This window comes from Narcine bancroftii, chromosome 4, assembly GCF_036971445.1.
Source record: "Narcine bancroftii isolate sNarBan1 chromosome 4, sNarBan1.hap1, whole genome shotgun sequence".
Classification (NCBI taxonomy): domain Eukaryota; kingdom Metazoa; phylum Chordata; class Chondrichthyes; order Torpediniformes; family Narcinidae; genus Narcine; species Narcine bancroftii.
In genome coordinates this window covers 317,182,977-317,197,299 of record NC_091472.1, presented here as the reverse complement: position 1 = coordinate 317,197,299, position 14,323 = coordinate 317,182,977, and the positions used below count along the sequence as shown (strand labels likewise).

At 51.2% G+C, this 14,323-nt stretch overlaps 1 protein-coding gene across 5 annotated transcripts in view; it reads right to left on the bottom strand.

Annotated features, from left to right (window-relative positions):
- LOC138762305 (tensin-1-like) overlaps positions 1-8,774 on the bottom strand; it is a 126,747-nt gene extending 117,973 nt beyond the window's left edge. For all 5 annotated transcript variants that reach the window (XM_069936054.1, XM_069936051.1, XM_069936053.1 and 2 more), the window contains exons 1-4: positions 8,731-8,774; positions 8,142-8,313; positions 2,300-2,350; positions 1,839-1,961 (exon numbers count right to left, since the gene is read on the bottom strand). In XM_069936054.1, the coding sequence (XP_069792155.1) occupies positions 1,839-1,961; positions 2,300-2,350; positions 8,142-8,313; positions 8,731-8,759 (375 nt within the window). In that variant the 5' untranslated portion in view covers positions 8,760-8,774. The remainder of the gene's footprint in view (positions 1-1,838; positions 1,962-2,299; positions 2,351-8,141; positions 8,314-8,730) is intronic.
- Between the last annotated feature and the right edge of the window lie 5,549 nt (positions 8,775-14,323).

The window sequence follows — 14,323 nt, the reverse complement described above, 5'->3', positions numbered from 1 at the left end:
TCGCCTGTAGATGGACCAATGCTGCCTAGAAGTCGGTGACTAGTGGAGTTCGGTTGGGATCAGTTCTGCGACCCCTGCTCTTTGTGATTGGGGTAAACCACTGTCGTGCTACGATTAGCTGCTGCCGGCTGAACTCGCCTCCCAGGACCGATCCTACCCATTCTCCCCATTTCAGTCAAGGACCTGGATGAAGAAATGGAGGGGGTGGGTCAGTAAGTTCGCAGATGATACGAAGGTTGGAGGAGTAGAAGGCCAGTGTAAGTTACAACGGGATGCAGACAAGATGTAGAGTTGGGCGGAAAAGTGGCAGATGGAATTGAATCTGGAAAAGTGTGGGGTGATGCATTTTGGAAGGTCCAACCTGAAGTTGGAGTATATGGTTAATGGCAGAACTTTAGCAATGTGGAACAATGGAGGGACCTTGGGGTCCAAATCCTTACCTCTCTCAAGTTGCCATGCAGGTTGGTAAGATAGTTAAGAAGGCCTATGGGATACTGGCCTTCTGGACCATGAGCCCACGCCACCCAATTACACCAATTAACCTACAACCCCCGGTACGTTTTGGAGGGTGGGAGGAAACCGGAGCCCCCGGAGGAAACCCACGCAGAAACCAGGAGAACATAGAAACTCCTTACAGTGCGGGATTTGAACCTGAGTCACAGGTGCAGTAATCGTGTTGTGCTAACTGCTACACCTCACCAACCCTGTTGGTTACCCTGAGTCCCTTGTGTCTCCTTCGCTTGAAGGTGACAGCTTGAGTCCCAGAAGGAACCAGGGAACCTGAGATGTGGGGAGAGAGCATTGACCACCCCAAGGTCTGGCAGGAGTGAACAGCAATGGCTGCTTCACCTGAGTCAGAGAGATGGGGGTGACCAGGACTTCACTGACTGACCCGGCTCGGAGGTGGGTGAACTGGGAGGGAAGGAGCTGACTCCTTGAGAGCACACTATTGATCCAGATTCCAGCCGTCAGTACTCCTTCCCAGGACCAATGTTCCCCCCGAGGCTCCAATTAACAGCTAGATTTACCTCTATGGGCACCAATCAGCAACAGGATAGCTCACCCCAAGTACCAATCAGCAGGCCAAAGCTCCATCCTAGGGTTCAACTGGATTCCCCACGCTAAGAACCAATGAGCAACTAAATTCCTCTCTCTAGCCACCAATCACCAACTAGATACCCCCGTTCAGACACCAATCAACAGCTAAATGCCTCTCCCCAGCCACCAATCAGAAGCCGGATATCCCTATCCAGGTGGGGGCTCCCAGCTTTGTCATACTCCAGTAGGCCTCTGACCCGGACCAGGCAGAATGTGGGTGGGAGGGCAATGGATTTGTGGGGCACCCACATTCAGTCTGACAAAGTGACCCTGAGCTCCAGATACCTATCACTTCAACCTCCTGGCCAAGGCCAAGGGGAACTGGGATGGAGCCTGGGCTAGGCTGAGATGGCTAATGACACCAAGGAGAGACTGGGCCTGGGCTAGGCCCACATCTGCTAATGGCACCAGGGACACACAGGGCCTGGGCTAGGCCCACATCCGCTAATGGCACCAGAGAGAATGGGGCCTGGGAGAGGCTGATATTGGCTAATGGCATCAGGGAGGGATGGAACATGGGTTAGACTAAGATTTGCTAATGCTACTGGGACCAGACAAGGCCTGGATTAGGCAGATGTCTGCCAACAGAACAATCCTCACATAGGCCTGAGCTAGGCTGACATCACTCAGCACAGGCCTCAGGTGAAGCTTGGGCCAGGCCAATGACTGCTGATAGGACAGGCCAGTGGACATCTGGAGCAGCTCAGAGGCTGAGCAGAGGGGCTTGTTTCAGGCCTTACCTTGTTGTGGATGACGACGACGTGCTGGGGGTCAGAGTTCAGCCACATGTCTATGGCCTTGCAAATGCTGCAGATCTTGTCCAAAGGGGGGGCATGAAGGTCTGGCCATCCAAAGTCCTCCACCTGTGGTCAACAAGCCAGGACATCTCACAGAGGGAGGGGAGAGGGGGGGCGTTTCAGAGGAGAGTTAGAGGGAGGGGGATGGAGGGGAGGGGGGCATTTAGGGGGAGGGTGAGGAGAGGGACAAAAGTAGGAAGAAGGGAATGATGGTGGGAGTGAATGAAGGAGGGTGCAGGGGTGTGTGTGTGTGGGCATGGGGAGATGCAGGTGAGAGTGAGTGGGGGGGTTAGGAGAGGGCGGGTGTGTTGGAGGAGGGTGAGAGTGGGTTGGTGGCTGGGGGGAGAATGGGAATGGGTGGGTGGATGGGAGAGTGTGGAGGGAGGACAGGAGCTGCACCTTACCCTGGGATTGAGCTTCTGGATGTCTTGCCTGCGTTGGGACAGGTTGAAGAGCTGAGGAGAGAGGAGAGAACAGGTCAGTAGAGGGCACGGTCCCTGGGGACCCCTCATCCCCACAGTCACCCCCACCCTGACACCACCCCACTCCCTCCCTCCACCCCCATCCCTCCCTCCAAACCTCACCCTTTCCCTCCACCCCACACCCCCTCCCTCCAGCCAACAACCTCTCCCTCATCCCCCCCCCCAACCCCTCCCTGCTCCGTGAAGAAATGATTCTGACCAAGTGGCAGAGGGGGGAGTGCTTGAGGGATTTTCCCGAGCACAAACTTTAAGTGGATTGTCCTGAGTTTGGCCACGGGTGGCACATGGTGTAGTGGATAGTGTTACGCAGCTACAGCGCCAGAGATCGGGCCCAGGATTCAAATCCCACGCTGTCTGTAAGGAGTTTGTAAGTTCAACATTAAACATAACCATATAACCATTTACGGAGCGGAAACAGGCCATATTGGCCTTTCGAGTCCACACCGGTTCACTTCTTTTTTTCTTTCTTCTTCTTTGGCTTGGCTGTGTCTGTGTAGGTTTTTCCCAGGGACTCCAGTTTCCTCCCACCATTTGAAACATACCAGTGAGGGGAGGGGGGGGTTTGTAGGTAATGGGGTGTAATTGTGCGGCACAGGCTCGTGGGCCAGAATGACCTCACAAGGACATCGACTATAATGTGCGCCATGCCTTTCATTCCATTAGAACGAGGGGGTCTGTCGACCTTCAGACCCACTAGTTTCCCAGCACGACCTCTGTCACTACGGTAATGGGAGATCCTCACCCCCCCCTCCACCCCCATCACACCCACAACATCACTCTGTGGCATCTCAGACACGTCCTCCAACATCTCCCTTCTCACGTTCTGACCCCCTCTCTTCAGCCAACTTTTCCCCACTTGATGGAATAAAAACTTCTGCTATCCATTTTTATATTTTGTGCAGGTTTACATTCATAATTTCTCTTCCCTTTGTTCAGTGAGTATTTTTACACAGAACGAAAGGAAAAATGTTGTAAAAAATTTTATTCTTACCTCCGGAGTGTCCATTCACACAGCACTTTTGCACAGCCTTGCTGTGTTGCGGAGGTTGTTGGAGGGGGAATGTTGCATTCATTAGCCCTGTTTCTTATGGAGTGGCTGCGGTCAATTTACACAGCAGTTGCTCCATAAAAATGTGTTGGGGTCTTGGTGGAATAATTACAGGATGGAATTTAGCAAATAAATTCTGTCTGGACATTTTTACACTGTCAGAAAATTGGCGCAAATTTACAGCGCTGTGTAAATGTGGTTCCTTGCTGCTTTTTGAAGATTTCCCAACATTCTAGCTTCCCCACTATTCTTCACAATTCTCTACACATGAGCTTTTAGTTTGATGCCTTCCTTTATTCACTGAGTTATCCAAGGCTGGCTCTCAGCACCTGACTGTCCTTGCCTTTAACTGGAATCTACTTTTGTTAAACACTTCAAAAAATCTCTTTGAAAGCTTCCTCTTCCTCAACTGTCCCACCACTGAGCCTGTGTTCCCGATCTGCGCGAGCCAACTCCTCCCTCATCTCATCTCCAGAAGACATAGAAGCAGGAATAGGTCATTCAGCCCATCAAGCCTGCCCGCCATTTCATCATGCACTGATCCATTTCCCCACTGCCTGGCCTTCTCCCCATAACCTTTGGTGCCCTGGCAAATCAAGGAACCATCAATCTCTGCCTTAAATACACCCAATGACCCGGCCGCCACAACTGCCCATAGCAACAAATTCCACAGATTCACCTCCCTCTGGCTGAAGAAATTCCTCCACATCTCTGTTCTAAGTGGACGCCCTTCAATCCTGAAGTTGTGCCCTCTTGTCCCAGACTCTCCACATCTACTCTGTCCACGCCTTTCAACATTCAAAACGTTTCAATGGGATCCCCCTTGTTCTCCTAAATTCCAAAGAGTGCAGGCCAAGAGCTGTCAAGCAGTATCATAAAGGAGGTGGCTTTGGAGATTGCGGAGGCTTGGGACATGATTTTCTAGAAATCAATAAACTCGGGCATGGTTCCGGACGACTGAAAGGTCACAAATGTAGTTCTGCTGTTTACGAAAGGAGGGAGGCAGAAAAAAAGGAAATTTTAGGCCTGTTAGTCTGACTTCAGTAATTGGAAAGATATTGGAATTGATCCTCAAGGACCAGGTTATGGAATTCTTTGAGGTGCATGAAATTATGGGTCCAAGCCAGCATGGGGTCATGAAGGGAAGGTCCTATCTGACCAACCCATTGGCATTTTTTTGAGGAAATCTCAAGGAGGGTGGACAGGGAGAGGCTGTGGATGTTGTGTATTTGGATTTTCAAATGGCCTTTGGTAAGGGCCCGCACAAGAGCCAGTTTAATAAGATGAGAGCCCATGGAATTCCAGGAAAGATACTAGATTGAGTGGAGCATTGGCTGGTAGACAGGAAGCAAAGGGTGGGAATAAAGGGATCCTGTTCTGGTTGGTTTCTGATTACTCGTGGTGTCCGTAGGGGTCAGTGTTGGGGTTGTTTCTGTTTACAATGTATATTGATGATTTAGATTATGGACTGAATAGTTTTGTGGCAAAGTTTGCAGATGACCCTAAGATGGGTGGGGGAGTAGGAAGTGTTGAAGAAACAGAAAGGTTGAAAGTGGTGGGGGTGTGGAACGAGCTGCCAGCTGAAGTGGTGAATGCGGACTCAATTTTAACATTTTCTCACTAGGTTGGATTTGCAGTAAGGAAAGAAACCGCTATGTTGGCCTTCATTTCAAGGGGAACAGTGTATAAGAGTAATGAGGTGTTGATGAGACTCTGTGGGGCACTGGTGAAACTTCATTTGGAGAACTGTGTGCAGCTTTGGGCCCCTTATCTTAGAAGGGATGAAATTATGTTGGAGAGAGAACAGAGAAAATTTACCAGGATGATTCCTGGAATCCAAGGGCTAACGTATGAGGAACGTTTATCGACCCTTGGACTGGATTCATTGGAGTGTAGAAGAATGAGAGGGGATCTCATAGAGACATTTCAAATAGTGGAAGGATTGGACAGAGTAGATGTGAATAAGATGTTTCTCTTGGTGGGTGAATCAAGGACAAGAGGCCACAGTCTTAGAATTAGAAGAGACCCATTTAAAACAGAGATGAGGAGAATTTTTTTTAGCTAGAGAATCGTGGATTTGTGGAATTTGTTGCCACATCCATCTGTGGAGACTCAGTCATTGGGGGAGTTTAAGGGGGAGATTGATACATATCTAATCGGTCAGGGTAACAAGGGATCCGGGGAAAAGGCCAGAAAGTGAAACTGGATGTGATAACATTTTAGCTCAGGGTGGAGTTGCGGAGCAGATTTAATGGACCGAATGGCCTACTTCTGTTCCTTTACCTTGTGTGAAATGCTCCTCATATGACAACCCTTTGATTCCCACAGTTATTCAAGTAAACCTCCACTGAACCCTCTCCAAAGTCAGCACATCCTTCCTTCAATGAGGAGCCTTGTTTAGGTGTGATACACTGGTTTTAGATCACACTATGCGCCTTCCATCATTCACACTGTGATCACTCTTTCTGAGTGGATTTCTAACCACAAATCATTAACTTTCCCCATTTTATTGCACAAATCCAGATCTAAGACAGCATTTTCCCCTGTAGGTTCAGTAAACTATTGCTGAAGAAAGCTGTCACAGGTTCGCAGAGCTGGGACTTTTCTCTTTGGAACATAGAAGGATGAGAGGAGACTTGATAGAGGTCGACAAGATTCTGAGAGGCATAGAAAGGGTGGACGGCCAGCACCTGTTTCCCAGGGCAGGATCAGCAAACACCAGAGGACGTGGGTACAAAGTGAAGGGAGGGAAGTTTAGGGGAGACGTCAGGGATAGTTTTTTTTTTAAACACAGAGAGTTGTGGGGGCCTGGAATACCTTGTCAAAAGTGGTGGTGGAGGCTGGAACATTGGGAGCTCTTAAAAGACTCTTAGACAGACACATGGATGAAAGAAAAATAGAGGGTTAAGGGGTAGGGAGGACTTAGTACTTTTTTTTTTAAAGGAAGGAATATATGGGTCCGCACAACATGGCGGGCCGAAGTGTTCTATGTTCTATCCCCCGATCTTGCATCATCCCATATTATTGCCCTGATCTCATTGATAGAACCATAGAGAATTACAGCAAAGTCAATAGGCCCTTCAGCCCTTCTAGTCTATGATAAATTATGATTCTGCCTAATCCCACTGACCTGCACCCAGTCCATACCCCTCCCATCCATGTACCCGTTCAAATTCTTCTTCAATGTTAAAATTGAGTCCACATTCATCATTTCAGCTGGCAGCTCGTTCCACACCCTCACCACTCTCTGTGTGAAGAAGCTCCCCCTCATGTTCCCCCTAAACTTCTCCCCTTTCACCCTTAACCCATGTCTTAAATTTTTAATTTAAATTTGGACCTACAGCACAGTAACAGGCCATTTTTGTCCACTATCCCGTACTGCTCAATTGATCTATAACATACATTTTGAACGGTGGGAGAAAACCCACACAGACACGGGGATAACATACAAACTCCTTACAGCCAGTGCGGGATTCAAACCCTGGTCCCGATCGCTGGCGCTGTAACAGTGTTGCATTAATCACTACGCCTGCTGGGCTGTCTCAAACTTAATCTCTCCCACCCTCAGTAGGAAAAGCTCATCTACCATCTACAATTTACTCTGTCTTTTCCCCTCGATCAAATCTCCCCTCATTCTTCTACACTCCAGGGAATAAAATCCTAACCTGTTTAACCTTTCCCTGTAACTCAGTCCCTGAAGTCCGGGCAACATCCTAGTAAATCTTGTCTGCATTCTTTCAGTCTTATTGAGATCCTTCCTGTCATTAATGTGACCAGAACTGCACACAATTTGTCCTTACCAATGTCTTGTACAACTTTACCGTAACATCCCAACTCCTGTACTCAATACTTTGATTTATTGAGGCCAAGATGCCAAAATCTCTCTTTACAACCCTGTCCACCTGTGACGCTACTTTCAGGGAATTATGTATCTGTATTCCCAGATCCCTCTATTTTACCCCACACCTTAGTTCCCCAACCATTTACCGTGTATGTCCTTTCTTGGTTTGTCCTCCCTTTCTGAAGTTAAGTGACCAAAACTGCATGCAATTTTCCAAATTTGGCCACACCAATGTCCATACAACCTAGGGGCAGAGATAAGCCATTCAGCCCATTGAGGCTGCCCACCATTTGATCATGAGCTGGTCCATTTTCCCACTCAGGCCCAGTGGTTGACCTTCCCTGATCCTCTGATTATCTTGTCCCCCTCTGTGAGATCCCCTCACCCTCCTGTCCTCCAAGGAATAAAGCCCCATCCGGCTCCATCTCTACCTGTAGCTCAGCCCACCCCCCCACCCCCGCCCCGAGTCCTGGCCACATCCTCATAAATCTCCTCTGCACCTTCTCCAGTTCAATGACATCTTTCCAATTGTGTAAGCCAGCTATTTCCCCATAGGGGCCGTATGTGCCCCCTAGGGGAGCACAACACACTGAAGTCGGGGGGGGGAGGGGCATAGACTGAAATTCAAAAATGTTGTTTACGTAGTCTGTAGGAGGGAAGTGGGGAAGAAACCAACTAAACAACTGCTTCACAGGGAAGGGGCCCATAAACTTTGAACAGAGGCCTAAGGGGGTCATATCCAATAAAAGGTTGGGAATGGCTGGTGTCAAGGGCTCTTTCCTATACCCCACTTTGCTCAGTTCCATGCCTCATTGGGTGCTGACACGATACAAATGGCGTCAGTAACACAAGGAAACAAATGGTAAAGAACTAACGAGGTAATTGTCGCCATGTTTGGACGTGAGCATCTGCGCCACCTCCTTCAGGTTGCTGTGGTAACTCTGCTCCTCCACGCCACTGGGGAAGGAGACGGAGATGATCCGCTCGGTGATGTAGGTCAGGTGGAGGTCTGACGTCTCGTCCATGGTCTGGATCAGACTCACGCTCCTGCAATGAAGCAACACATCAGCCCTGAGCACATCTCCAGTCTCTTGGACCTTCAGGTTCCTTCTGGAGCACATCCCCTGCCCACTGCACCCTTGGGTGCTCTCCAGAGTATGACCCCTGCTCGCAGCACCCTCAGTCACCTTCCAGAACATATATCCCTTGCCCACTGCACCCTCGGATGCCTTCCATAGCATCTCCCCTGTTCCCAGCACCCTGCCCATTACTCCTCGGGTACCTTCCTGAGCACATCCCCTGCACCCTCGAATGTATCATGAGCACGTCCCTTATTCCCTGCACCCTTATGTGCCTTCCTGAGCACATACCCTGTTTTCTGCAACCACAGTTGTCTTGTGAGGACATGCCCTTCCCCCTGCACCCTTGGGTACCTTGCAAGCCACCCAACTGCCCTCCCTGTACCTGCCAGCATGTTCACACCCTGGTAACATCGTCGCCTAATGATTAACCAGAAAATATCTTTCAACGTATTTGAGCAGTGGGGCTGCCATGCTGAGCTCCATCGAATTAAATGACATTCCATTTCGCAGGTGTCCTTATTCATTCCAGGCCCACGGGGCAAAGACTGACATCTCCTGCAAGACGGCAAGGAAGATCACCTGGAGATGGAGGAATTGCAGTGCTCAACCTGGAGTCACAAACTCAGACAGCCTCGCCGACCCAGACAGCCTCAAACCCACTTTCAGACACAGATGCAGACAGTCTCGCAGATCCAGACAGCCTCGCCGACCCAGACAGCCTCGCCGACCCAGACAGCCTCGCCGACCCAGACAACCTCAAACCCACTTTCAGACACAGATGCAGACAGTCTCGCAGACCCAGACAACCTCGCCAACCCAGACAGCCTTGCCGACGCAGACAGCCTTGCAGAAAATCTCAAACCCAATTTCACAGACACAGATGCAGACAGTCTCACAGACCCAGACAGCCTCCCAGGCGCAGACTGTCTCAAACCCAGTCTCACTGCTGCAGACAGCCTTGCAGGCGCAGACACTCCTGGAATCACAGCCTCACAGACACAGTCACTCAGATACAGAAAGTCTTGTAGATGCAGATGTTCACAGACTCTCACAAACATAGATACTCTCACAGTCACATCCAAACACACCCAGGGACACACTCAGACATCGACACAGCCCTATACTCACATGAACATGCACATTTACATTTAAATGCTACACACACACACACACAAAATCATCCCCTTTCTCTCCCTCACACACACCTTGTGGTGGACACTGTAATACAGACATTATACTGTAACCCCACCCCCTCCAAGATCTCCAATAAAGGTGGTATCGCCCAATCCCCTCCCTCAGTAGACCCTTAGAATCGGGACAACAGCATGTAAGATATGCCTGTAAGTTTATAGTGATTAAAGCCTATTGATAACACTACAATTTAATCGCTATACCTACATGCCACAGACAAGGCTATTCGAATGGAGAAGCTGGACACTGACTCCAAGGATCCAGAGGTCTCTGTAAAATTCAACCAGTGGCTGCACTGCCTGAATACCTTCATGAGGTGCCACAACACCCGGGACGAGGTCGATAAGGGTTAGACCTGCTGTTTGCCCAGGTCGGGCCACCCGACTTCCAGATGATTAGAGAACGTGAGACTTACCCAGCCACTACGGGCTCCTGCTGAAGCTGGATCTGGCCCTGAAGAGTGTGATCTGTGCCAGATACCTCCTGGGCAGCCGTCGAGTGAGTCTGTAGACGGATATATTTGAGCCTTGTGGGAGCCAGGGAGACTTTGTGGCTGCATTGACATTACAGCAGCTGTCTACCAGGAGGAGGTGATCAGGGATGCCCGTGTGGCCGGTCTCAGGTCTGATCACATCAGTCAAAGGCTCCTGGAGAGGGCGATTGGACCCTGCAGGACGTGAATGATCTTGCCAAGGCACTAGAGAAGGCCCAACAGAAGGAGGCTTACTCCACCGGCAGTGTGGCCGCCGACATGGGAGTTCAGGCACCGCCATCTTAGGATGCAGGGTCTCACACTGCAGCCACTATCGCCAAGCACCCAAAATGCTACTACTGCGGCCAGACAAAGCACCTACTAAAGAACTGCCCAGGGTAAGAAGCTCGACCTGCTCCAGCTGTGGAAGGACACAAATGCACGGTATGTAGGTCCAGACCTTCCCCTTACAGCACTGCATGCGAACAGCGACGGTCGCCATCTTGGACCGCGTCACTTCTGGACACAGAGAACTGCACGGTGGGAACCCAGCCACGGCATCCAGGGTCGACGTCACTTCCAGCTTCACTTCCAGCGGCGACCGTGTACGAACCATGGGGACAGCCATCTTCGGGGCAGACATCTCGGAGGTCGCCAACGCGCACCTACAGGAGCAGCGAGTCAGACAACGAACTGACGCTGGCATCATCGTTCTGGATCAGAGCAGCCTACAGCAATTAGCGAGGTCCACCACGACATAGAGGTAAACGGCTGCAATACAAACTGCTTGTTCGAGACAAAAAGCACCGAAAGCTTCACACACTGGGTGTGTGGATCTTCTCAACCAGAGAGTCTTGTTTGTGGGCTCTGGTGTGTCTCTGAGTCACCTCACGGTGACCCCAGCCCAGTGTAAAATCTCGTTGGCCTCCAAGTCCCATTCGACCAAAACAGTGATGTTAACCGTGGGTGGCACCAAGTACAGGAATTTTAAATTGCTCGTGATGCCACGACTCTGTGGGCTGGACTTCCAGAGCCAACTTAACAAGTGGTTCTGATGGTATATGACGCCCCCCCACCCCTCTCACTGCCCGTAATAACTGATTGCTCGTCTCCCTGAACACAGCCAAGCAGTGATCTGAACATACCCTATTGCTCCCCACCTGCTGTCTGTCCACCTTCCAGGTCCCCCACCGCACCACCACCGCTCCCCCGCCCACTCAAAAACCTCACCCCCAACTGTAAGTCAGTGGCAACTAAGAGCAGGCGATACAGCCCTAGGGACAGAGCCTTTATCAAGGCTGAAGTTACTCGACTCCTGGCCGAGGGCATCATAGAGCACAGCACCAACCCTTGGCGAGCACAGGTGGTGGTGGTAAAGAGCAGAGAGAAGCACAGGATGGTCATAGTCTACAGCCAGACCATCAACCGGTTCACCCTCTTGGATGCCTACCCCCACCCCCGCATACCCGACATGGTGAACGAGATTGCCCAATACCGGCTCTTTCGTTCTTCACCATTGACTTCTAGTCAGCCTATCGCCAACTCCTGATCCACCCTAAGGAAGCCCATACTGGGCTTTCGAGGCAGACTTCTGCCTAAACCATTTCCTCAGGGTCCCCTTTGGAGTCACGATCGGGGTTTCCGGTCTTCCAGAGGGGAGATGGACAGAATGATGGACGACCACCAACGTTTCCCTACCTGGACAGCGTGGCCGTCTGTGGCTGTGACCTGCAGGACCATGACGTTAACCTGCAGAAATTCCAGACAGTAAAACCCCAAAACTACACTTGTAACCAAAAGAAATGTGTGTTCCACACTTTGCCTCTGGCTATACCAGGGTGCCTGGTGGAGAATGGAGTCATTGGACCCGAACCCAAGTAAATGTGGCCCCTGCTGGAGCTCCCACTCCCCCATAACCTCAAGGCCTTGAAAAGGTGCCTGGAGTTCTTTTCATACTATGTGCAATGGGTCCAAAATTATGCGGTCAAAGCCTGCCCTCTGGTAAAAGTTATCACCTTTCCCCCATTGGCAGAAGCCAAGTGCCTTCACTTGTGTTAAAGGCAACATTGCATGCCGTAGATGAATCCATCCCTGTCCAGGTGGGAGAGCGATGTGTCCGACTTCGCCCTGGCTGCCACACTGAACCATTCTTCTCCCTTACCCTCCAGGCCAAAACTCTGGCCCTCAGCCATTGAGGAGGAGGCCCAGGCCCTAGTGGAAGCTGTGCACCACTGGAGGCATTGCCTGGCCGGAAAACTGTTCACCCTGCTGACTGACCAACATGCTGTTGCATTTGTGTTAACAATAAACAGTGGGGGAAAATTAAAACAATAAGATGTTGAGCTGGAGAATTGAACTGTCCACTTACAACACATGATCTTGTACCAGGCCGGAAGCTCAACGAGCCCCCTGTTGCCCTGTCCCGGGGTACCTGCACCAACATGCAAGCAGATCCCCTCCAAACCCCACACAACAGCCTCTGCCACCCCAGGGTCACCAGGCTTTATCACTTTGAGAGACTCTGCACATCCTTCCCGTACTTGGTTGAGGACATCATGGAGCTGACCTGCAGCTTCTCGGTCCTGTGCGGAGTCCAAGCTGCATTTTTCCTGGCCAGAGAAAGCTCACCTGATCAAGGCCACCTGCTCCTTTGAACGTCTAAGATGGACTTCAAGGGCCCCCTCCCCTCCACGAACTGGAACGTGCATTTCCTCAACTTTGATGACGAATACTCTCGGTTCCCGTTCACCACCCCCTGTCCAGATATGACTATGGTCACTGCCATTAAGTCCTCGCGTAACTCAGATACCCTGAGTTATATCCACAATGATCGGGGGGTGGGGGTCTGTATTCATGAGTGAGGAGTTACATAGCCATCAGCAGGACCACCAGGAATGACCCCTGAGGAAATGGCCAGGTGGAAAGGGAGAGCAGCACCATTTGGAGGGCAGTCCTCCTGACCCTCGATGAAAGGGATGCCCATCTCCCAGTGGCGCTTCACATCACCAAGTCCGTCCCTCTGAACGGCAACAAATGCGACCCTGCATGAAAAATATTCTCCTTCCCCAGGAGATCGGCGTCGGGAACAACACTACTGGTCTGGCTGACGACCCCAGGGCCTGTGCTACTCCAGAGACACACCAGAGCCCACAAACAAGACTCTCTGGTTGAGAAGATCCACCTCCTCCATGCGAACCCCCCCCCCGTGTGCCTACGTGCAGTACTAGGATGGGCGGGAGAGACAGTGTCTCTGTCCGGGACCTGTTTTATGCAGCCCCCTGCAACTGTGGTGCTCTGCTGAACTGACCACGGTCGATCGACCAGCATTCCTCTCCTTCCCACAACTCGCTGATACACGGCCGAGGATCCGACCCCACCATCGGCACCAGCTGCACCGCCCCAACCCCAACCCCACCCCCTTGAACCAGCCCCAGCTGATTCTGTTTAGCATCCGAATCACAGCTCGTCACACAGAGCACTGCCCAGGAGTCTGGAGCAACACCATAGCCACCAATTCGATGGTCAGCTCGACGGACGAAACCACCGGACAGGCTGAAACTGGAAATAGATTCTGAATGGACTCTGACACTTCAAAAGAAGGGGGTATATTTGGTGGAACACTGTACTGGTTGGTAGCCCCCCGATACTGTAAACCCCCCCCGATACTGTAACCCCACCCCGATACTGTAACCCCACCCTGATACTGTAACCCACCCCCGATACTGTAACCCCCCCGAGTACTGTAACCCCCCCGATACTGTAACCCCCCGATACTGTAACCCCCCCCCCGATACTGTAACCCCCCCGATACTGTAACCCCCCCCCCCGATTACTGTAACCCCCCCCCCCGATACTGTAACCCCACCCCGATACTGTAACCCCACCCCGGATACTGTAACCCCACCCCGGATACTGTGACTCCTCTCCCTTCAGGATCCCTAATAAAGGTGATATCACCCAATCCCCTCCCTCAGAACAGCCTTGGAATTGGGCCAACAGTATGTAGATGCTGTGTTTATAGTGTTAATGTCTGTTAATCTCGACCTCTGGCCTGTTGGTCTAATGATAACACTGCACGCATACCCTTTCTCTCTCACAAACACGCACTCGTGCACTCTCTCGCACACGTGCACAAGCACATACACCCACACACTGGTATGTTTCCCCCCCCCCACACACACACACACACAGGGACACACATCAGCACTCTCTCCCTCTCTCCCTCTCCCTCTCTCCCTCTCTCCCCTCTCTCCCTCTCTCCTCTCTCCCTCTCTCCCTCTCACATGTTGCAGAAGCACTGGAGGGGAATCCA